The sequence below is a fragment of the Pan paniscus genome, chromosome 7, assembly GCF_029289425.2.
Source record: "Pan paniscus chromosome 7, NHGRI_mPanPan1-v2.0_pri, whole genome shotgun sequence".
Classification (NCBI taxonomy): Eukaryota; Metazoa; Chordata; class Mammalia; order Primates; family Hominidae; genus Pan; species Pan paniscus.
The window spans coordinates 63,442,685-63,467,816 of NC_073256.2; the positions used below are offsets into that span (position 1 = coordinate 63,442,685).

General features: G+C 40.9%; 1 protein-coding gene across 4 annotated transcripts in view; it reads right to left on the bottom strand.

The window, feature by feature from the left end:
• Positions 1-25,132, bottom strand: part of PRKDC (protein kinase, DNA-activated, catalytic subunit) — a 186,397-nt gene that overhangs the window by 35,573 nt on the left and 125,692 nt on the right. For all 4 annotated transcript variants that reach the window (XM_055116536.2, XM_055116534.2, XM_055116535.2 and 1 more), the window contains exons 60-68: positions 23,092-23,204; positions 21,891-22,022; positions 19,454-19,633; positions 17,970-18,175; positions 15,150-15,288; positions 12,889-13,077; positions 12,005-12,229; positions 10,672-10,780; positions 8,722-8,833 (exon numbers count right to left, since the gene is read on the bottom strand). In XM_055116536.2, the coding sequence (XP_054972511.2) occupies positions 8,722-8,833; positions 10,672-10,780; positions 12,005-12,229; positions 12,889-13,077; positions 15,150-15,288; positions 17,970-18,175; positions 19,454-19,633; positions 21,891-22,022; positions 23,092-23,204 (1,405 nt within the window). The remainder of the gene's footprint in view (positions 1-8,721; positions 8,834-10,671; positions 10,781-12,004; positions 12,230-12,888; positions 13,078-15,149; positions 15,289-17,969; positions 18,176-19,453; positions 19,634-21,890; positions 22,023-23,091; positions 23,205-25,132) is intronic.

The following is a 25,132-nucleotide window of genomic DNA, read 5'->3' on the forward strand; positions in this document are numbered from 1 at the left end:
TAGTAACACTGACAAAGGGCCCCAATATACAAAGCTCATCCCTGATCAACCATCAAGTAAATTTCTGTTGTTTTTCCAGGAACTCATTTCCAATTTCTTAGAAACAGTATGGCCAGGGAGTTCGAGAACACCCTGGGCAACATAGTGATACCTCATCTCGACAAAAAATGTAAAAATTAGCTGGGCATGGTGGCATGAGCCTGTATTCCCAGCTACTCAGGAAGATCGCCTGAGCTCAGGAATTTGAGGCTGCAGTGAGCTATGACTGCACCACTGCACTCCAGCCTGGGTGGCACAGCAAGACCCTGTGCGTGGAAGGAAAGAAAGAAAGGAAAGAAGAAAAGGAAAGGAAAAAGAGGAAAAAAAGGAGAGGAAAGGAGAGGGGAGGGGAGTGCAGGGGAGTGGAGGGGAAGGGAGGGTATGGGAGGGAGGGGGAGGAGAGGGGAGAAGGAAACACTGCGGGAAGATAAACCATCATGCTTCACATCTCTTTTTCCTTTTTCCTCTTTTTTTGTTACTCCCAAGATACAACCCTTGCTGGCCATTTCCTGTTCTCACCACACTGCTCTGGGCTCCTCATCCCCACATCAACCACAGTGCTGGCTCATTCCCTAAAGCTGCCACTGATTTTAAGCTTTCACTGTTTTTAATCATAAAAATAAATACAAGTGGGTACTGGATTAACATTTCAATAAATAATGAATGACTGGATCCATAAATGTCTCCTACCAGTGTGAATAAAGTGCTTGGGATCTCAGGAAAGGGAGGTGGGAACGTCCACAGAATGAGACAGACTTCCTTGGGCTGTGAAGGGTGCATGCAATTTTAGGAGTGGAGCTGACAAGGGAGTCCCAGACAGAGGGAACAAATTAAACAAAGGCAGAGAAGAGTTACACTGCGTGACATGTTCTCACATCAAATCAGGGAGAATAAACCAAGAAGAGAACCATCTTTTCTAAAAACAAGAGTCTGGATCCGGTATGGCACTGTGAGCCCCTTGTGGCCTATCCTCTGCTGACAACAACTAGAAACTGGATAAAATACAACTCCCCAAGAACTCTGAGTGAATAAAAGATGGCAGACTGTATGTATGCGCAGGGAAATCAAAACTGGGAAGGTCTGCTATTGGGATGAGCTTCCTGCTTCCTCTCTGTCTTACTCTCTTTTGCCCCTGTGGAGTGTGGTGGCAATGTGACTGAGATCCTTAAGACAAGCCTGCTGCATTCTACCCAGGGGAACAGGAAAAGGAGTCCAGGCAGACAGGAGCTACAGGGAGAATCCTGGAGGGGAGAGAACCAGAGAAAAATCCTCTAGGTCTGCACATGAACCCACCAGGCTCAGGCTGCCCTGAAGTGTGCATGTGCAGACAGACTCAAAACAGCACAGGTTTGGACAGGAACTGAGGTTTCAACCAACAAAAGGAAAGACAGAGCCTACTATCTAAACAGATCGCCAGCTACAGAATTATAAGCCAGCATCTACACAAGAGAATCCAGTAGTCCCCCTTATCTTACCTGCAGTTTTGCTTTCCCTGGCTTCAGTTACTGGAGATATAGTGCAATAAGATATTTTGAGAGAGACAGACCACACTCACATAACTTTTATTATAGTATACTGTTTGAATTATTCTATTTTATTATTGTTATTGCTGTTACTCTTACTGTGCCTAATTTACAAATTAAGCTTTATCATATGTGTGTATGTATAGGAAAAAACAGTATACATAAGGTTTGGTATTATCCATGGTTTCAGGATTCCACTGGGGATCTTTGAACTCCTACAGATAAGAAGGGACTACTATATTCACAAGTTACATTCAAAAATTAACTGATAAAAAGAATCAGGAGAATGTATCCATCTCAACAGAAAACAGATGCCAACTCTATGCTGACCCATATGCTGGAATGATCATACAAGGACCTTAAAGCAGCTATGTTAACTATGCTCCAGGAGGTCAAGAAAAACACACATGCAATAAATGAAAAGGTGCGTATCTCAGCAGAAAAAGAGAAAATATTTTTTAATAAACCAAATGGAAAGTTTACAACTGGAAAATACAATACCTAAGATAAAACAGTCACTAGACAGACTTACTAGAAGAACAAATAAGACAAAAGAAAATAACAGTAAAATTGAAGACAAATCAATAGAAATGATCTAATCTGATGAATAAACAACAAAAAAGACAATAAAAATGAACAGAGTCAGGGACCTATGGAACAATGTCAAAAGGCATGATGTATGTGTAACTGCATTCCCACAAAGAGACCAAGAGAAATTTGGACAAAAAGCATTTGAAGAAACACAATGACTGAAAACTCCCCAAATCTGGTGACAAAAAGGTACAGATTCAAGAAGGTAAGTGAACTTCAGATGGGATAAATTCAAAGAGAACCAGGCCTAGACACATCATAATCAAACTGCTGATAACCAATGATAAAGAAAAAAAATCTTGAATGCAGCCAGAAAAATATGACACATTACATGTGGGCCACAACAATGGGAATAACGAGGACATTATCTTCAGAGACACAGCAGCCAAAAGATACTACAAGGGGCAGGGAGAATCTACCCAGATTATACATTCTGAGAAAGTGTCCTTCAGGAATGACAGAGAAATAAAGATATCTTCAGAGAAGGAAAAAACTAACAAGAGTTCATCACAAGTAGACCTGCATTACAAGAACTGCTAAACGAAGATTTTTAGGCTAAAGGAAAATGACACAAGAGAAAAACTTGGGTCTTAGGAATAAATGATGAGTACAGTGTGGTAAGTATAATAAAGAACACATACTTATGTTCTAAAGAATATGTGAGGAAAACCACATATGTTCTTTAGAATATGTATGACTGTTGAAAGTACAGTGTTATCTAGTGGTGTTTTCATTATATGTTACTTCATAGATAAACACACATGAAATCCATCCACACACACATCAACATATCATTACTTCATAATGATAAAAGGAGTATTTTGGCAGGGCATGGTGGTTCACGCCTGTAATCCCAGCACTTTGGAAGGCCGAGGTGGGTGGATCACCTAAGGTCAGGAGTTCGAGACCAGCCTGACCAACATGGCGAAACCCTGTCTCTACTAAAAATACAAAATTAGCTGGGCGTGGTGGCACATGCCTGTAAACCCGGCTACTCGGGAGGCTGACGCAGGAGAATGGCTTGAACCTGGGTGATGCAGGTTGCAGTGAGCCAAGATCATGCCACTGCACTCCAGCCTGGGCAACTAGAGCAAAATTCCATCACAAAAAAAAAGTATTTCCACCGTGGCATGTGTATACCTATGTAACAAACCTGCACATTCTGCACATGTATCCCAGAACTTAATGTATAATAAAAATAATTTCATTAGGAAGACAGCAGTTATCCATATGTATGTGCCTAATAACAGAATCAAAATACAGTATGTAAAAATACACAGAAGTAAAGGGAGAAACAGACATTTTGACATCCTTTTCTCAGCAGTGATGGAACTACACAAACAAGCAGTAAAGACATGGAAGATCTGAAAAGTATCCCTGACTACCTTGATCTCATTGAAATTTATAAAACCTGATACCCAGGAACTGCAGAATATACAAAAATTTTCAAGTTTACATAGGTATTTACTAAAACAGACCATATGTTGGCACATAAAAGAAGTCTCAATAAAATTTAAAAGGATCAAAATCATACAGAGGGTGTTTTCTGACCACAGTGGAATTTAGAAATCACTAAGATAGCCAGAAAACCCAGGTATTTGGAAATTAAAACACTTAAATATTTAATGGATCAAGTCACATGAGAGTTAGAAAAATATGTTGAACTGAATGACATACCAAAATTTGCAGAATGCAGCTAAAGCAGTACTTTACAGGGACACAAATAACTTTAAATGCTTATATTAGAAGGAAGAAAAGGTATAAAATCAACAGTTTCCACCTAAAGAAACTAGAAAAAGAAAAGCAAATATAAGGTAAGAGGAAAAGAAAAAAATAGTAAAGACGATACTAGAAATCAATTAAATAGAAAACAGACAAATAATAAAGAAAATTAACAAAGTCAAAAACTGATCCTTTGAAAAAGCAAAACTGACACAAACCTTTACCCAGATGAATCAAGTGTTAAAAAAGAGAACACAAATAACCAATATCTGGAATGAAAAAGGGGGTTCCCTCCACAGACACTACAAATAATAAAAAGGATGAGAATAATGTGAACATTATACCAATAATTTGATGACTTTGATGAAATGGACAAATTTACTTTAAAAAACAAATAAAGAAGGCAGAAATTTAAAAAGAAAATGGTCAATGTGATTGAAAAATACAATTTAACAAAAATGACACAAAAATAGAATTTTATATTTATTTATTTATTTACTTACTTATTTATTTATTTATTTATTTATTTATTTATTTTGAGACAGAATCTTGCTCTGTCTCCCAGGCTGGAATGCAATGGCACGATCTCTGCTCACTGCAACCTCCACCTCCTGGGTTCAAGTGATTCTGCTACCTCAGCCTCCTGAGTAGCTGGGACTACAGGTGCCCACCACCACATTCAGCTAATTTTTGTATTTTTAGTAGAGGCAGGGCTTCACCATATTGGCCAAGCTGGTCTCCAACTCCTGACCTCAAATGATCCACCCACCTCGGCCTCCTAAAGTGCTGGGATTACAGGCGTAAGCCACCATGCCCAGCCAGAAATAGAAAGTTTAAATTCTCTATCAGTATTGACTAAGGAAATTATATACATTATCAAAAATCTTCCCCAAGGGAAAACCCATGCCCAAATAGGATAGGTTTCACTGGTAAATCCTATCAAATATTCAAGTATGAAATAATGAGGATCTTATATAATTTTTTTTTTCCTTTGGAGACGGAGTTTTGCTCTTGTTGCCCAGGCTGGAGTGCAATGGTACGATCTTGCCTCACCGCAACCTCTGCCTCCCGGGTTCAAGCGATTCTCCTGCCTCAGCCTCCGAGTAGCTAGGATTACAGGCATGCGCCACCATGCTCGGCTAATTTTATATTTTTAGTAGAGACAGGTTTTGTCCATGTTTGTCAGGCTGGTCTTGAACTCCTGACCTCAGGTGATCCGCCCACCTTGGCCTCCCAAAGTGCTGGAATTAGAGGCATGAGCCACCACGCCTGGCCATAAACTTTTTTTAAAATAGAGAGGGGAACATGCCTTACTCATCTTATGAGGCCATGATAACCCTAATACCAAAACCTGATGAAGATATTACAAAAAAGAAAATTACACACCAATATCCCACTTGGATGTAGATGCTAAAATCCTTAAGGGATCATCATGACCATATTGGGTTTACCCTAAGAATGCAAGATTGGCTTCATATTTAAAAAGCATCAAAGTAATACTTCATAAACACAATAAAGGAGAAAAACAATATGATTAAGCTGTTGCAGAAAAAGTGTTTGATAAAATTCGACATTCATTCATGATAAAACAAAACTCTCAGAAAACCTGGAATAGAAGGGAATTTCCTCAATCTGATAAAAGGCATTTACAAAAAAATTATTTTTTAAAGCTGAGTGAGTGAACTATCTTCTCTAACATCAGGAATAAAACTAAGATGCTCATTTTAGCACGTATATTCAAGATTGTACTTGAGGTCCTCATGGTTTTAACAAAGCAGGAAAATGAAATAAATGGCATAAAGTTCAGAAAGAAAGAAAGGTGGCTCTATCGGCAGATGATATGATAGAAAATCCCAGAGAACCTGCAAAACAAGAACTAAAACTACCATGTTAGCAAAGATACAAAGTTAATATATAAAAAGCAATTACATTAGCAGCAAATAATTGGAAAATAATACAATTTTAAAAATAAATCCATTTATAACAGTGCCAAAAAACATAAAATACTTAGGAATAAATCACAAAAGACATCCAAGATCTCCATACTGAAAAAATACAAATCACTGAAATTAAAGATATCTAAATTAACAGAGATATGCCATATTAATGAACTCGATAACCCTATATTGTTAAGATAGCAACTCCCCAAATTAAACTATAGTCAATACAGTCCCAATCAAAATCTCAGCAGTTTTTCTTTATACAAATTGACAAGCAGATTCTAAAAATGTAAATAGAAATGCAAATCAACTAAAATAAAGTAGTTTTCATAAAGAAAGTTGAGCCAGGTGCCATGGTTCATGCCTGTAATCCCAACACATTGGGAGGCGTGTTGCTTGAGCCCAGGAGTTACATACCATCCTGGGCAACATAGTGAAACCCTGTCTCCACAAAAAAAGACAAAAAAATTAGCCAGGCATGGTGGCGCACGCCTGTGGTTCCAGCTACTTGAGAGGCTGAAGTGGGAGAACTGCTTAAACCTGGGAGACTGAGACTGCAATGAGCCATTATCGGGTGACAGAGTAAGACCCTGTCTCAAAAAAAAGAAAAGTTCGAGAACTCATCCTGTCTGACTTCAAAACGTACTATAAAGTGATATAAATGAAGGCAGTTTGCTATTGTGAAAAAAACACAAAGCAAGGGCTACAATAGAGCATCCAGAAATAGACCCACACATACGTGGTCAATTGAGTTTCAAAAAAATTGCCAAGGTGACTCAATTATGAAAGACTTTTGAACAAATGCGGCTAGATAGATATCTATATGGAAAAAGTAAACACCTACCCCTACCTCACGCCATTTACAAAAATTTTCTTCCAGTGCATCAGAGACCTCAATGTAAGACCTAAAACCATAACATTTCTAAAAGAAAACAGGAGAAGACAGGTAAGATGAGCCTGATTTGTCAGCTTAAAGGGGAGCCTGTTGGCCAAATCTGAGATAATTGAACACAAAATAAATAAGGACAGTATAGGTTATATCCCACTAAATAAAATTTGAATCCCTGAGTCTTTATTGATAATCTTCAAAAAGTAAATAAGTAAGTAAACAGAAGGGAGGGTGCCTGCTTACAATAAGATGTAGACTAATATAAATGAATGGTAGAGTTGGAAATTATAATTTTGCAACCATTATTGTCAACACTGGTTTGGGCCAGGAGTCATCCACAAACGTGAAATACAGAGGGATAAGTCTTAGGAGAAGCAGGACATTTGTATGTCTCAAAGCAGCTCCTACATTTATTTGTTAGTTGCAAAAGAAAAACAAAAAAATGGCATTATACAGTGGAGAGACCAAACAATCAAAATTATTATCACCAGGCTGGGCATGGTAGGTAATGCCTGTAATCCCATTACTTTGGGAGGCCAAGGCTCACTTGAGGATCACTTGAGGTCAGGAGTTCAAGACCAGCTTGGCCAACATGGTGAAACCCCATCTCTACTAAAAATACAAAATTTAGCCGGACATGGTAGTGCGTGCCTGTAATCCCAGCTACTTGGGGGGTTGAGGCAGGAGAATTGCTTGAACCCGGGAGGCGGAGGTTGCAGTGAGCTGAGATTGTGCCACCGTACTCCAGCCTGGGCAAAAAGACTGCATCAAAAAAAAAAAAAAAAAATTATCACCAGTAAAAGGCAGATGGACACTGTGCCCCACGTGTGATTTGCTAGCCTGAGAAGTATTCTGGCCAGAGACAGATCACCTGAGTCCCACCATGAGGAAACGTAAGACAAACCCAAACAGACGAACATTCCTCAAAAGTGGCAGTATTAGGACACACAAAGCCTTTCAGGAGACTAAAAAGACACATCAGATAAATGGAGTCCATCATTCTGTACTGATCTTGTCGTAGAGGTAGAGAAAATGCCACAAAGGACATTACTGGGACAATTAACAAAACTGAAATTGGGCTGTAGAGGAAAAATGAAAGCACCGAGGTTCATCACTGAACAGTAGTTACATAAAAAAAAATTCTTTTTCTTAAGAAATGAACACTGATCTATAACGAGGCAAAGGGATGTATCCAGCTTACACTCACAACCGGTTCAGAAAATAAATAATATGTAGGGTCTGGTAGAAAAGAAAAAAATACAAATACTAACATGGAAAAATGTTTAAAATGTTATTTAAAAAATCAGTGAATCTGGGTTAAAGCACCCAGGAGAGTACTACTTTTCTTGCAACTTTTCCACAAGAACTCATCTCAAAATAAAAAGTTAAAAAAAAAAAAAAAAGTAGTAGTGGAGGAAATAATGGGAGACCATGACACTTGGGGTCAGAGTCCTTAAGTCCTATTTTCTACACACATTTGTGTGCAATAAACCTCTCTGATTTTATTACATGGTTAGTACCTGCCCTATGGATTCCACAGGGTAGTTACAGGATGGAGAAGATGAGGACATGAAAATGACCTGAGACCTGGGAAAGTGACACATGACTGTGTAATGGAGTTGGGAGGTAGGAGGCAAGAATGTCAAAAATCCTAGTTATAAAAAATAGGATAATAAAAATCATTATGTAGTCGTCTTCTTTGTTGTCATCTAACTACTTAACATTCCGTTGTGAGAGAAGCAAATGCACACTGACCCTGTCTCCCTTCCTGGAGGTGCAGGTTCAGGATCAGCCACAAGCACCTCCCGACAGCAGCGTCCCCACAGGGCAAGCGGGAAAGAGGACACTGCAGACACAGAGAGCTCTATCGGAACTACTTACATGGGAGACAGGAAGGATGGAAAACAGCTGTGCTAGGCTCAAATCCCACATTTCTCTAAACCATGGTTTGGAAGAAAAACCATTCCAACAATTTCAAAAAACAATCCACATTTGACTGAAAGGGACCACGTCTTACCGATTTGTGATTATGTCATCCCAGATGTTCATTGGGTCCATTTTAGCATCTGGATATCTGTTTGTCCAGGTGTTCAGAAGTCTCTTAAGGGGAACTTGAGATGATAAATTGCCTAAAAATAGTATTAGAGGGTGACTATACACACAGCTCAATTATAAGATCAAATGACAAAGGTCATTATCAGTAAATAGAAAATTCAAACTTCCTGCCCAAATTACAAAAAAGTCCTTTCTTTCACAAAAGGAACACAAAGTTACCATACTAAATTTAATATATTCTGACATTTAAACTCAATTGCTTAAGGACAGAGAATAAAGATGGAGAAATAAACATGCACAAATTCTTCTTACATTTATTACAGGTCTACAGTCCATCTGTAATATCAAAATCTAAAAAGCATTGATAACTAAAAAGATTTTCATGGGGTTGCAGCAAATTTTCTTGGCAAAAAAAAATCTGATCTTCATTGGTATAGGGCTACTTAGTCTTTGTTTATGGCATCAATGTGAATATTCATAACTTAAGCTGTAGAGTTACAGAATACTGCCCTAGCCCCTGGCATGTACACAGGTAATATTTCTAGTGTCCAAAACATTCTGGCCTCAAAGGTCTCAGCAAAGAGATTCATAATAATCTTCACAAAACTGAAAATTCACATTGTTAATGTGTTTTTCTTTCTGTTGGGGGAAAACAGCAGTCAGGAACACAAGCTTAGATGAGACAGTCCTGGGTTCAAAATTAAAATCTTTCACTTATTAGCTTAGGCAAGTCATTCAATCTCTATAAGCCTCTAAAAAATGAGGAGAAAAAAATCCATCTCATAAAGTTGTTATAAAGACTAGGTAATATTGGCCAGGCACGGTGGCTCATGCCTGTACCCCAGCACTTTGGGAGGCCGAGGCGGGCGGATCACGAGGTCAGGAGATCGAGACAATCCTGGCTAACATGGTGAAACCCCATTTCTACTAAAAATACAAAAAATTAGCCAGGCATGGTGGCGGGCGCCTATAGTCCCAGCTACTCGGGAGGCTGAGGCAGGAGAATGGCATGAACCCGGGAGGCAGAGCTTGCAGTGAGCCGAGATCCCGCCACTGCACTCCAGCCTGCGAAACAGAGTGAGACTCCGTCTCAAAAAAAAAAAAAAAAAAAAAGACTAGGTAATATTGATAAAGAGATTAACATAGCTCCTGAAAGTAGAATGCACTTAATAAATGATACGTCATTAATATGATTAATATGTACTTGAAAAATAATTTTCCAAAATTAAAATAGAAAATAACTAGGTAGACATAAATATCAGTTTTTATCAGTATTCTGAAAGCATCTTTTGTAATTATTTTTAATTATTTAGGACAAAAATGAAATTCAGATTAACAAACAAAACATTTTACCTTTGCAAAGATGTACTCTTCCCCTTAGACTCTTGGGTGGCCTCCCATAGGCACTGGGATAAAACCCACTCATCAGCGATACAAAGGCCTTCCTGATGTGGGCCCTGCTGCCCGCAGCCTTCCTGCCCTCCCTTCAAGCCAGGGCACCCAGAGCCCTCAGCGTGCACCTCAGGGGCACCACAGCTTTCTGTCTGCAAGCCCCTGCCTCTTCCCCACTGCTCAGGACCCTCCTCCAGGAGTCCTGCACCCTCTCAGGCCAGGGTGGGCCCCACCATCCTTGTGGGCAGGTATCCTCTGGAGTCACCCCGCTACTCCAAAAGCTTCATTAAGGTAAACAACATGTTTTCTTTCACTTTGCAGCCCTGATGCCTAGAACTCTGCCTGACCATTTTAAACATTTATTTCAATGATCTGAAAATAGGTATTTGTAGAGGAAATTCGATGGAGTTTCCAACCCATACATTAAGAAACATGCACTTTCACTAAGCAGAAAATAATTTAGATGCTAAAACTCTTCCACAATTAGAAATGAAAAAAAAAGACAGCTGAAAAAAATTACCTTGTTTGCTTATAAAGCCGATGAACTCCTGAATTTCTGTTAAAGCCTGTACAGACTGCAATTTGGTGAGTCTACTTTGGTGTAAGAGGACATCAATACTAGAATAATTCTTAAAAAAAAAAAAAAAAAAAGGGCATTTACAAATGCCATGTTATAAATCAATCAAGCTGTGACTTTAAGTTTTTAACAGTACTCTAAATTATGAAATGTAGCAATTATTCTACAAATATGCCTCAGAATGGTTAATAATTAGATCACAGACACAGTTAACAAATAGTTTAAATTTTTAAAAAAAATTTAAGGTTTCAATAACATTTTGGCTCAATGAAATCAATAAAACTGATATCACCAGGCTATCACTGCCTCGACTTGCCACCAAGTTTTAACAATCCTAACATCCTATAATGTAAAACTGCTGACTACAGAAGCCAATTCTTTTTTTGATAAACTTCCTCAAGAGTGCTAATCAGCTTCAACACATTAAATAAAAATGAAAACAATGAATGAATATGCTTCTATGCTAAATGTCACTAACCTATACTAAATGTTATTAATAAACTTTATACAAGACATTCACTTACAAACAAACAACTGTCAGGAAAAGATTCGCAGAAAAGCAAAAAGGAAAGAAAGAGTGGCAGCAAACAATCAGGAAAGATCAAACCCTGCTCTTCTCTACAAAGCAACCAAACTTCCATTCCGCTACCCCAAATAGAAAAGTCTACTCTTGGCCAGGAGCGTTGGCTCACGTCTGTAATCCCAGCACTTTGGGAGACTGAGGCAGGTGAATCACCTGACGTCAGGAGTTCAAGACCAGCCTGGCCAACATGGTTAAACCTCGTCTCTACTAAAAATACTAAAATTAGCCGAGGGTCTGTAATCCCAGCTACCCAGGAGGCTGAGGCAGGAGAATCACTTGAACCAGATTGCGCCATTGCACTCCACTGTCTAGGCGACAAAAGAGAAACTTGGTCTCAAAAAACAAACAAACAAACAAACAAACAAACAAACAAAAAAACACCCTACTCTCAAGTGTTCTTTAAGAGTATGAGAAAGGTAACAAAAAGGAAAAAAAATGAAACCTTTCTAAAATAGAAAAAAAAGATTTAAAAAGGCATTAAGATAAAGGACAGAATGAACAGCATTACTGGAAGAACAGAAAGAAGGAAATAGGTGGTATGAAAATAGTACTTGAAAATTTTTGTTGATTTTTTTCATGAGTTTACTGAGTTTTAAAAATATCCTAAAAATAGTATATTTCAGATAGATCCACATTATAATATATATATACACTATATATATACAAGCATATATATATAATATATAGTATTACCTGCATAAAACTCTGAATGCCATTTTGAATGTAATATTTGGCTCTGTCAACATCATCTTGCAGGAGGTAAAGCAGACTCAGCTCTTGACTGTAATGAAGCTCTAGAATTGCCTTCTGGAGCTCCCCGTGCATAGCTTTGTCAATAAATGTCAGCAGGGACTGGTCAGCCTCTCCCTGGAGCAGCAGCTTCAGCTTGCTGCGGATCATGTAAGGTAGATATGTTTCCTAAGGAACATAAAAATATACTTGTAACTACACAGAAAGCCAATTTGAGTATGTCTAATTATTTTATTTCTATTATATTCTTTGCTATACTTTCACAGGTCAAGATTTAAAGTCAAAGCGATGATGTTTGATGTCTGAAACAGTAACCTCCAATTTTTAAAACAAATTCATCTAAAATAGCTTGTTTTGTAACCATAAAATATATAGGAACACGTTCTACAAAAAATGGGAACTACTTTTGGCTGGAAGATGATTTGGATGTTACGTACAAACTGAGGAATTTACAAGCACAGTCAGGACAGGTATGGTGTGGAGAAAAGCGGAGAGCCTCTTGTCACAGGAGCTAGGAGGCCTGTGTTTAGCCAGTGATCCGGGGCGACTTCTTGTAATATACGAGACAACAGGAAATATGCTATGTAGTCATACTAGGAATGTTAATATTTATTTTAAAATGCATTGCCTTCACTTTGAAAAGATGATTAGCTAAAAGTGATAAGAGATTTAACAATACTATGGGGTTTGTAGGTGGACTCAGGTCATGCAATTCCCTAGTGCTTCACAAGTACTACCTGTTTTTGAAACGTTTTAAACAATTTTGTTAAGTAGAAAACACCTATCTAAAATAATTATTTCAATCACTTAAAAATAATTTTACCCACCTGATAAAATGGTTCACTCCAGATTTTATTTAGGTCTGGGGGGTTCTCACTGTCTACACTGGCTGTAGAACAGTATTCAAGTGATTTCCACTCAGCAAGGTGGTTGTAACAGTCAAGGGATGCAAGTTCCCAAAAATCCTTCTCGGCTTCTGTGGGCTCACCATCTACCCAGTCTTGTTTATTGAGAGCCTAGTGGAGAAAAGTTAATAAAATTATTTTACAAAGTTGGAAAGAATACCAATGAGAACACGTAAAAAGGAGGAATGTAACAATCACACTAAAAACAATCCTTTTCAGATTTACGGAAAGGAGAGAGAAAAGAGAAGCTATTCAGAGTAACACTGAATGGAAGAAAAACCAAAAGGAATCCTACAGTACTAAATGAATAGAAAAACCCAGCTGGGCACGCTGGCTCACGCCTGTGATCCCACCACTGTGGGAGGCTAACGCACATGGATCACCTGAGCCCAGGAGTTTGAGACCAGCCTAGGCAACATGGCCTACAAAAAACACAAAAACTCTCTACAAAAAACACAAAAACTAGTTAGGTACGATGGCAAGCACCTGCAGTCCCAGCTACTTGGGAGGCTGAGGTGAGAAGATCACTTGGGCCCAGGAGGTTGAGGCTGCAGTAAGCTGAGATTGTGTCACTGCACTGCAGCCTGAGTGACCCTGTTTTAAGAGAGAGAAAAAAAAAAAAAAGCCACAAAAATCCTAACTAGGAGGAAGCCATTTCTCTGAGAAACTTACCAATGAAACCAATTACTAAGACTGAAGACTTTCAATCACAATAACTTGATTTACATCTCTACTGGGGGTTATTTACCACATAACAAGTTCTTAGAATAAAATTAGAATACAGGACATTTGTAGAAAATTGCAGAGGATTTTAAAACCTGGGCTGCTCGGCTGGGAGCGGTGGCTCAAGCCTGTAATCCCAGCACTTTGGGAGGCCGAGGCGGGCAGATCACAAGGTCAGGAGATCGAGACCATCCTGGCTAACACGGTGAAACCCCATCTCTACTAAAAATACAAAAAATTAGCCGGGCGTGGTGGCGGGCACCTGTAGTCCCAGCTACTCGGGAGGTTGAGGCAGGAGAATGGCGTGAACCCGGAAGGCGGAGCTTGCAGTGAGCCAAGATTGCGCCACTGCACTCCAGCGTGGGCGACAGAGTGAGACTCTCAAAAACAAACAAACAAACAAAACCTGGACTGCTCATTGAAGAGTCTCACAGGTCACAGACCCTGAATTTCAACACCTACACTTGAATAGCCACTGACGGAATGTACAAAACTGAACTTATATTCATCTTCCCAAATTCTTCTTTACCTCTGATGTAATTTGAATATGTGTCCCCACCTAAACCTCATGTTGAAATGTAATCCTCAATGTCAGAGGTGGGGCCTGGTGAGAGGTGTTTGGATCAATGGGGGGCAGATCTCTCATGAATGAAGTGGGCCATTCCCTTGGTGATGAGTGATCCTAGCACTTTGGGAGGCCCAGGCATGATGGCTTGAGCTCAGGAGTTCCCAACCAGCCTGGGCAACATAGTGACACCTCATCTCTACAAAAAAATTTCAAAAATTAGCCAGGCATGTTGGTGCATGCCTGAAGTCCCAGCTACTCAGGTGGCTGAGGTGGGAGGACCGCCGGAGCCTGGGAGCCATGATAGTGCCACTGCACTCCAGCCTGGGTGACAGAATGAGACTCTGTCTCTAAATAAATAAAAGTATATGGCACCCCCTCCCCAACTGTCTCTCTTTTGCTACTGCCTTTCACCATGTGAAATGCCTACTCCTGCTTCGCCTTCTACCAATGCATAAAAGCTTCCCAAGGCCTCCCCTGAAGCCAAGCAGAAGGCAGCACCATACTTCCTGTGCAGCCCGTGGAACCGTGAACCAATTAAACCTCTTTTCTTTATAAATTGCCCAGTGTCAGGTATTTCTCTACAGAAATGCAAGAACAGCCTAATACAATTTCTTTATAATTTTTTTTTTTAACTAACTGAAAGAAAACAACCTATTCAAACAGAAACTGTGTAAGAGCAGACAGAGAAATAATATACAGTTTCATAGTATGGTAGGCCCTAACTTAAGTGAACAACCTATAAGGAAACCAATTTTCTTCCTCATCAACATTGTAACGAAAAGACATTGAACCAACAAGGATCTGCTGTACCTCGTTTTTGCTTAAAGTCATAGTTCAGCAGAAAACAAAAGTGTTGAAGTAAATGTCATATTTTGCCAGAGATCAATTTTACCTCATCATACTGCTTAGCAGCTTCAGAATAATCACTTCTGGCTTCTGCTAATAATGCACTCTGAGTGATTTGCTTTGTTCCTATCTCACTGGTAAAAATCCCACGGAGGACGTCGTATTCTCCAATTGATCTATACAGCCTACAAAACAAATCAAAAAGGCCAAATCAATGAACACTCCAGTATTTTAAAAGTATTTATTCTAATGAAATGATAGTAAATCAAGTTGCCACACATTATATTAACAAAAGAAGAGACATAAAGTGTTACTTTAATTTTGCTAAAAATATAAAATTTAAGAAACTATGAAGTTGCCCTTAGGTTTTATAACTTTAATCATACATAAGGCAGAAATTATTCAGATGTGCATTTAAAGTGGAATCTGGGACGGGTGTGGTGGCTCACCTGAGGTCAGGAGTTCAGATCAGCCTGGCCAACATGGTGAAACCCCATCTCTACTAAAAATACAAAAAATTAGCTGGGCATGGTGGCGTGTGCCTGTAGTCCCAGCTACTTGGGAGGCTGAGGCAGAGAACTGCTTGAACCCAGGAGGTGGAGGTTGCAGTGAACCAATCACCCTACTGCACTCCAGCCTGGGCAACAGAGCAAGACTCCGCCTCAAAAAAAAAAAAAAAAAAAAAAAAAAGGTGGAATCTGAAAATATCAAAGGTTCACAGTGTATAAGATGTGTCATTACATAAGGTTCTCCAGTACTAATCCATTATAATATCTACAGGCGAACCATTTGGAATCCTTGTCTAGCTCCAAAAAACCCAGAAGCAAAAGAAAAAATAATCCTGACTACTGATGCCATGTTTAATCCATGTTCTATGAACCATCTCAATTTGTTGGAGCATTCATTCATCTCTTTACCTTAACAAAATTCTGGCTTGACCCTTTCAATCAAGCTTCCCAGTCCATGATATTCTCAAAGTGTTTATGGGGTTTGTTCCCTTCCTCCAGGAAATTTCTTTCCATCTTGCAGTCTCAACCCAAATGTTATTTCTTCCTAAACCAGCCAGCCAAGGACTGCTCCCTCCTTAGTTCTCCTGCTGTTCAGTTCCCTTCTGGGTACTAAGCCTCTTGCATTTACATCAAAAGAGCCCTACAGGTTCTCTCCTAGAGCTTATGAATTCTGAATTCAATAAAATCTAGTAGATGCGGCTCTCTTCATTGCCCTGATTACAGAATGTTAGGGGTAATAAATCAGCAGTAAAGGTGGGTGGGTAGGTAGGTGATGGAGCAGCAGCTCATGGCCCCAGAGTCAGGGAAGAGGGAGAGCTACATTCTGCATAGACTCAGGAAAGAGATCACCTACATACCCCTATACTGGTTCCATTGTCCCTGGATTATGTTCACTATAACATGGTTAGAACAATGGCCATGACATATCAAAAAAAAGGCTAAGGCCGGGTGTGGTGGCTCACGGCTGCAATCCCAGCACTTTGGGAGGCCGGGGCGGGCGGATCACAAGGTCAGGAAATCAAGACCATCCTGGCTAACACGGTGAAACCCCATCTCTACTAAAAATACCAAAATTAGCTGGGCGTGGTGGCAGGTGCCTGTAATCCCAGCTACTTGGGAGGCTGAGGCAGGAGAATCGCTTGAACCTGGGAGGTAGAGGTTGCAGTGAGCCAAGATTGTGCCACTGCACTCCAACTGGCGACAGAGCAAGACTGTCTCAAAAAAAAAAAAAAAAAGCTAAACTATGTTCACAATGCTCTGCAAGGAATGCAAAAATATCACAAAAGTATGAGAATGTACTTAATACAGTTAGAAAAAAATGTTTAAAGTTTAGGCCCTTAAAAGTTGTTTGCTTCACTTACTTAGCAAATACACATTATGTATGTTTACCACTCCTGGAAATAGTAAACATACAAGGTGTCACTTCCTGTTCACTTACACATCTGAAGCAACAGGAGAAAACGGTTCCTAGGTAAAATCAGCATAGCTCAGAGGCCCTCTCTGAATGGCCCTGGCATTTTATCTTGTCTCTCTCAGTGCTCACCACCTCCTACTTCAATTATGATTTATTTATGTGTAAAGTACATACATTTCCTACTAGATTGCTAGTTTTGTGAGTCTGTGATCAATGTCTAATCCAATTTCATGTCTCTTTGGTGCCTGGCACAGCACTTGTACACTCAGTGCTCAATCAGGACAGACATGAATTAACTACAAAACAGCATGAAGCACAAGGATCCCCTCCCTTACTTTTACTATCTTTTCTCTTAAAACCTAAAGCTCTAAAAATCTGCACTACAAAATGAAGTTCAAGTTAAATTTCAATCTTAACCTAACAACCTCCTCAGAATGAGGCTTTCATATGATGAGATCACAGAGAAGGGAAGAATCAGACATAAGGGAAAATGGTATAACTAGAAAATGGAATCTGTTTATCCCAAATAAACTAACTGATTTAAACTCTTTCTAAAATCTTGAGTCCTGCTGAAAATACTAAATCTTCCTCCATTCAGTGTAGTGAAGCAAGAAATAACATAAAATATTAGGAACTATGATTCACAGCTACACTTTACAAGAAACTAAACTTGGTGAATAATACTGAGTCCAAAAAATCATATACTGAAAGAAATCAGCAGGTTTAAATAACATTCTCTTTCCTTGAGCAAGACATTACTTGTTGTGGCAACTGTTCTTGCCTTTGAGAATGGTACTCAGCCTGAAAGACTTTTCTTTTAAATTTCACATTAGTGTTACTATCAACTTTATTAGCTCATTTTCTGCCAAATGAAGCCAAGTGTTTTCCGTATTGCTTTGGTCAAATCCAGTGTGCTCCCAAGAGCACCTGACCTCACACTTACTTAGCAAGCTCCACCCATCTGAGGACATCAGGAGGGAGGCGGGCCTTCCCACGGACTCGCTTGGCAGGCAGCTCAGCAGGCAGCAGGCGGAGCAGAGCCTCCTCTAGCAGGCGGATGCCCACGGGCTGCTGTAGGCTGGCCAGGCAACCAGCGCTAACAGCCGCTGGGTCGAGGCTCAGCAGGGCTGCGTGCTGACAGCTAATGTCCTGTGAAACCACACATACAACCAGCTGTTTAGCTTGTGGTACTTCGACCATGTCTTCACAAGGAGTAACATACTTTACTAAACATAAAAGGTACCCATGTGGGTAGTGATATCACCAGAAGTTTCTCTGTGTAATGCTATTAACACATTTTCCAACAATATTCAATTTGCTCAAAGGAGGAAATGACCTTTTAATTTTACGCTTCCATTGCAGGGATCAATTTAAAGCAAGAAAAGCACCTATCAAAATATGAAGATCACACACACACACACACACACACACAAATTAGAAACCAATAAAAAACGGAGCTAATGTATAAAGAAATTTATACTGACAGTTTCTCGTTCCATCAAAGAGAATAAAACAAAAAAACTATTTCATTTCAGAAAAGTATTAACCAATTCGTTTGTAAACCAATACTACCGATAAACAATATTGAAGAATATAAATTAGTAATTATTTCAGAAAAGGTCACTAGATACAAAAATACTAAAATGAATCAAAAAGATTTTCTACTAGGGAATTTTATATAATCCATACTTTGAATGGCACAGAAAACATTTCTTACATGAAAAATAATCTTCTGACAAACATATTTAAGTAGTAACTGAATATTAAATTAGATTTTCTGCTCAGGCTGTGTTGCCTTGGAAAGGACTTCTCTGACCACTGCATCTAGGCAAACACACCCTACCCCATCAAGAGGCACCTGCTTACCTGCTTCATTACTATCTTACACTGCTTTAATACTTCCCTATTACTCAAGTACTATGACACTTAACTACTACCTAATGTCCCTTTCTACATCTCCCTGTGGGTTGCCTATTACCCATTTATTAATGGGAATATAAGGTCGGGAGGAAAGGAATTTTTGCCTCTTCATCAATGTGGCCCAGCCACCTAGAATAAAGCCAGGCGGGTACTCAGTCAACATCTTTTGACAGTAGTCAGGAAGCAGAAAGAATTTGGTGAAACACTACATAAGGAAAGACAACTAAATAAATGAAGGGTTTCATCAAAAACACTGAAGGGACTGGCTTACTACAAAACAAAACGTAACATGTTTGATTTCTGGTTATTCTGTCACATATCGGTTTTTCTGGGGGGAAAAATAAATTACATCTACTCATTTGGGAAGTGGTAACCCAAATAGTACATCTTACTCTGTTAAACACCAGGTTATCAAGAGTCTCAACACGGGAAACATAGTGATGATGGAAAGGCCATGTGAAGCCACAGCAAACAATGTATATTTGATGAAGTGTGTACAGACTTTACCTGAATACAAGAGACAAAAGGTGGAAAGAAAGAGAAGGTGGTATTAAGAAAACGATTGAAGTCTTGAAGCAACTTTTGAGTGATGTTGTTTTTTTCAGACAGTGTCTTAAATTTATCCATCTCTTTCAAAATTCCAGAAAACAAGCTGCTAAAGAGCTGTTTTGCAATTATTGGGTCTCTCTGTAAAAAATTCAAAACAAAGACAAATTAGGATCTGAAGTAAAAATGCTATAAATCACCAATACTATCAGAGCTTGGAAAATACAAACTGTTGCAAACACACCTATTATACCTCTCAATTCTATTTGGAAAGATTTAGCAGGCATTGACAAGGGAAGCATTTGGAATTTAACCAAATATATCTGTTTGATGTATGTTATGGAAACATGGACTTTTGGCCCAGAGAGATAAATTTAAAAGCTGGCTTAATCAATACATAATGACATAGCTTCTCTCCTGAGTTGAGTCTGGGTCTCCAATCTTTAAATGGGGGCTACCAGAACACATCACATTGGGCTGCGGGGAAGATTAGCCCAGATGAAGTGCAGCCAGTGCTTAGTGCAGCACTTCATAAAATCTCAGAGAAAGATTAAATGTTTAGGTATTTTCCTCCTATCAGCACCATGGTAAAGCTTAAACTAACTGATGAGCTTAAATAAAATGCCAGTGTTAATTTTCAAGGTCCCACCACCTGACCACTTTAAACTATTGAAACCATCAAAGGCTTCTTCTGAGCATCAGCTTCCGCAAATAGCACACTACCTAATCATTTACAGCCCTAACCCTCGCACACTTCATGGCAACAGTATACTCCCTTTATTTATTCATGCTGTGACATCAGTACCAACAACAGTTCCTGGCATATAGTGTCTAGTTTTGCTAAATGGAGGCATGAAAGCATGATAAATAAAGTTTAAAAATTACTTAGTGTAATCTTCTAGGGATCTTCCCTGTTAATAAGTTTTCTATCATATTATAATTGACAGGTCAATTCTGTTAATATCTTTTTGTTAATTTTGCTACACGTTTGCCTCTGAAGGAGGTGAGACTTGTGCTGCTTTTTGGGATCATGTTCTTTTTTCATGTCTAAGACCTATTTTAATTATGTTTACAATATAATGATAATCCATTTTTGATGTTTTATGAACAAATTACATTATTAAATGAATGTTCTTAAATCAAGTGTGATTTTTGCATATTGTTGAAAAGAACATTAAAAGCAATGGTTTACACTTAAGTTACTATAGCCAAAAATTAAATACTTGAAAAGTTTACTGTGAAATTCTACTGATTTAAGATTATACTTAATATTTAAAAAATAAATCTAATTATCAAATGCAAAAAATTACTTTGATAAAAGCTATGTATGACTAAAACATACAAATTTGATTTATTCCTTATTGTTTATTTTAAGTAATATATTTATCTTGTTATAAGAAGTTCTAGTGATTACTATATAAAATTTTAGAAAATATGGCTAAATCAAAAGCACAATCCCGTTTACAACAGCCACAGAAAGAATAAAATACCTAGGAATACACTTAACCAAGAAGGTGAAAGATCTTTACAAGGAGAACTAAAAAACACTGCCGAAAGAAATCATAAAAGAATGACACAAATAAAGGGAAACACATTCCATATTCACGGATTAGAAGCATCAATATCGTTAAAATGGCCATTCTGCTCAAGGCAATCTACAGAATCAATGCTAATTCTATCAAACTACCAACATCATTTATCACAGAACTAGAAAAAACTATTCTAAAATTCATATGGAACCAAAAAAGAGCCCGTATAGCCAAAGCAATCCTAAGCAAAAAGAACAAAACTAGAAGCACCGCACTACCCAACTTCAAACAATACTATAAGGCTGCAGTAACCAAAAAGCATGGTATTGGTACAAAAACAGACACACAGACCAATGGAACAGAATAGAGCACCCAGAAAATGTGGTTTAGGAAAAAAGAAAATAAGTATCGCCCATAATTATACCATAAACAGATAAGTCACTGGCACGTGTCTTTTAATGGTGTGTACACTTTTACACCTGTTTGGTAACCTGCTGTTTTTATGTAACACGTGGTAGACAGGTTTCCATGTCTACAATCCACTGATTCCTGAGTGCTAGGTACAAGTTCCTTCATTTATGCTCCCTTTGTTCAGAAAAATGCAGTGGTAATCCTGATAAATAACGATAAATAACGTCTTCAGCACTGATGATCTCAGAGTCTCCGCATGTGCAAAGAAGTCATGGAACTAGGAAATGGTAGAGCCAGGACTTGGAGCAAGGTCTTTATACCAAGTCCACTGTTGAGGACAAACCAACACCTCATCTATGTTGCAGGACAGCCTCAGCCATGTTTCCTCACACAGGCAAACCCCTGAACTGGAAACAGATTTTAACCTGTCAACAGAAAACGCAGCGGCAAAAACTGACCTGGGCCACGGCCTGTAACGGGGTGATGAGGCTGCTGTGCTTGATCTGAATGTCAGGAAGGTCTCCGTGCCGGTAGCTTCTGTACAGAACGACCTGGGCATCCTGCTTCATTTTTAACTCACTCTTGATTTCCTATAAGCACCAGAACCAAAGAAGATGATGAGCATTCTCATTGAAGGAAACTAGTCGTGCATGAGCTATGAGGCTGCCAGGATCCCCTGAACCATGAGGGCGAAGCGGTAGGAACTGATGCTCGCAGAGGCTCAGTCGCTGTACTTTACCGTCTAGGGCAAACACTGCATCCAAAATAAAATCACTGCACAACAAGCAGTGGAAAGGCTTTAAACATTCCCTATAATCAGAATATTTATAAAATCGGAAAATTTGATTTAGAAGTATTTAAAAACCGGCTGGAGGGCCGATTCTCTGGAAAGTCTCACTGAGAACGAGGCCGGCAGCCGGTCCCCACTTCCGCCCCAAGGTCCTGCCCTCCGGCTGCCTCTGCTCCCAGGCAGCTGCAGAGCCCAAAGCTCCCCTCCGAGGGGGCAAAACAGTGCCCCGGGGGGGGAGGCATCAGGCTCCACAAGCATGGCTGGGCGGCAGGGCTTGGGGAGGGGGCCAGCACAGCGCCCCACTTCCAGGGCTTCACACCCAGATGTGGATGGAGCCGCTCCTGTGGCGGCGGCGGCTGGCGCTGAACTGGAGCACCGCGAGGGATTTTTCTTAACGATCCGTCCTACCCCCTTCTTACAAATGCATCCTAATGACCCATTTCTAGGCGGAATGGATGCCGCGGCTACGGAGTCTCCACGCCACGGGAACGCCCTCCTGGCCACCTGTCCTCGGGGCCCCGTGGGTCCCAGCCCCCAGCTGCCCGCCCGCCGCATTGGTCCCTGAAGCGAGGGCCAGTGAAGTCCTGCCAGGGCGCGGGCCTTGAGGTAGGCCTGGGATCAGCCGGCTGATCGCAGGCCGGCCACACTTCCACCCGCGGAGAGAACTGGGCGCACTCCTGGACCCCCACCAGAGCGCCATGAGGGCTGCATCCCTGTGGGGGAGCCCCAGGAGGCTGGTTTGGTGCAGTCCCGCCACCTGGTTTGCAGGTGACATTGGAGGCAGTGTCTGGCAGGAAGCTTGTTCACTTCGTCTGTATCCTGTGACAGAAACTGCATCGTTCTGATCAAATTCTTGACAAGATACAAACCTTCTCTCGTTTTTGCTCAGCAACGCCTTTTCTGGCATACATCAAACTGAGCTTCTCCTGGTCCCTCATAAACCGTCTGCGCAGTCGCAGTAGGTCCGTCCGGCCGGCCGCACCTGGAGAGGGAAAGCAGGCCCAGTTACTCCCCGCCGACCAGACACTTGGCTCTGCTGGTTCATTTTCACCTCGGGTTTCCTCAAAGACAAAACCTACAGGTGCCGCAGAGGCAGCGACCGGGAGCAGGAGTGCAGGGGCCACAGCTGCAACTGGAACTGCTCAGCAGTGGATTCAGCAGGCAGGAGCGCTGAACGGGCCAGGCCCCTCCAGAGGGAGGCCCAGGGAGGGCACGCAGCCACCTTCTGAACCCCCGCCCAACTCGCCTGGCAGTGCTTTGCCTCTGGCTAACTGAACTAGAGAGGAGCTGCCTCAGAGGCTTCAACACCCGGTGCAGACCAGCCTCCCTCGGGACTGTGGCAACCTGACCAGGGACAGGTGACCGCAACACTCCTAACCCGTATGATTCCAAACGCCTGTTTAGTATCCCACCAGGAGACACCAGCCTTAACCTCCAAATCACGACAGGTTCTAAGGAAAGCTTCAAATATGAACAACAGAAGCCAAAGTAAGCAACAAGGAAAGAGCAACTGTTAAAAGCAGATCATGCAGGAAAAAATTTCAAAACATGATCATTTATCAGAAAGAGAAGAGTAGGAACTGAAGAAATGTTCAGAGCATGAAAAAAAGCTCATGGAAACTGAAACGTGTCATAACTTAAAAGCACAGGTTGAAAGATAAGGTTGAAGGGATTTCCCAGAAAAGAGGAAAAGGAAAAAATATGACACCTCAGAAGGACACTCACGCAGGTGTGATATCTAAGCACTAGGACTCCAAAAAGAGAAAACAGCAAACTGAGATGAAGAACTCAACAAAATCACCTGTGATGATGCTCCAGAACTGGAAGGTGAGAGTCAGCGGCCTGGAAGCTCCCGCCATATGCCCAGAAAAACAGACTGAAACGGATCTACGCCCAAGGACACTTGTGCGCAATGTCAGAACGCTGGTTTAAAAGAGAAGATCCCGAGAGCATCCACAGAGAAAAGACCCACGTTCTCATAAAGCATCCCCAAGGAGGATGGCACCAGGCCTGGCGCCCGCAGCCCTGCAAAGCAGGGAGTCCGGGGGCCCCACGTATGGAGCTCCACAGCAGCACTCCCGCCAGACCACCAAGCCATCAGATCCCAGAGAAAGCTCCCTGCTGCTGACCCCATTCTCAGCACCCAGGTGGCTCCACCTGAACAACCGCCACCAGCACTCCTTCAACTCACAGCACATGCCAAAAGGTGGGCCACACTGACCTCTCCAGGTTCCATTTAGAGAACTGTGTGTGGGCCACAGGTTTGTGACTGAAAAGTATGAGAGTGGTGGAGTAAAGCAAGTTTTGTTGCCTGTGTTTCAGTTCCTACGATTAGATAAGAAGGCAGGGAGCTTTGCTTCTAAGTTCTTCTAAGTTTACTTCCACAGAGCTGAGCTTCCCTGCTGGCGCTCCCCCAGGGTTCTGTCATGGGCCCTTTCTTCTCTGCACATGTCCTTCCTCTGGGCCCTTGTTCCCTCCCAGAGCCACACTTCTTTCTCACAAAAAGCTGCTTCCAGCCTCTCGGCACCCGTCTAGCTCTGGTCATCTGTTAGCCAAGACCAGGTCCTGGTGCCTGTGGCCCCTGCCTCCAGTCCCCATCACTCCACTTCTGCCCCACACAAACCTCAGAGAAGGGCATTCAGTCCCCGTGCCTTCCTCTGCTCGGTGCGTTACAAGGCTGCTTCCTAAAGCTGAAGTTCGACATACACCCCCACACCCACAAGCCTGTCCTCACAGCACCCTTTGCCGTTACTCTAGCATGCCCCGAAGCGTCCCTTCACCTGGACTGCGGAATCGATCTGAGCCTACCCACCCTGACACTTCTCCATCCCTGTCCTTTTCATCCTTTCCCTTCCTGCACCCCCAGCTCCAAGGCTCCTCTCAAATGCTCTTCCTCCACCCAGTCTTTTT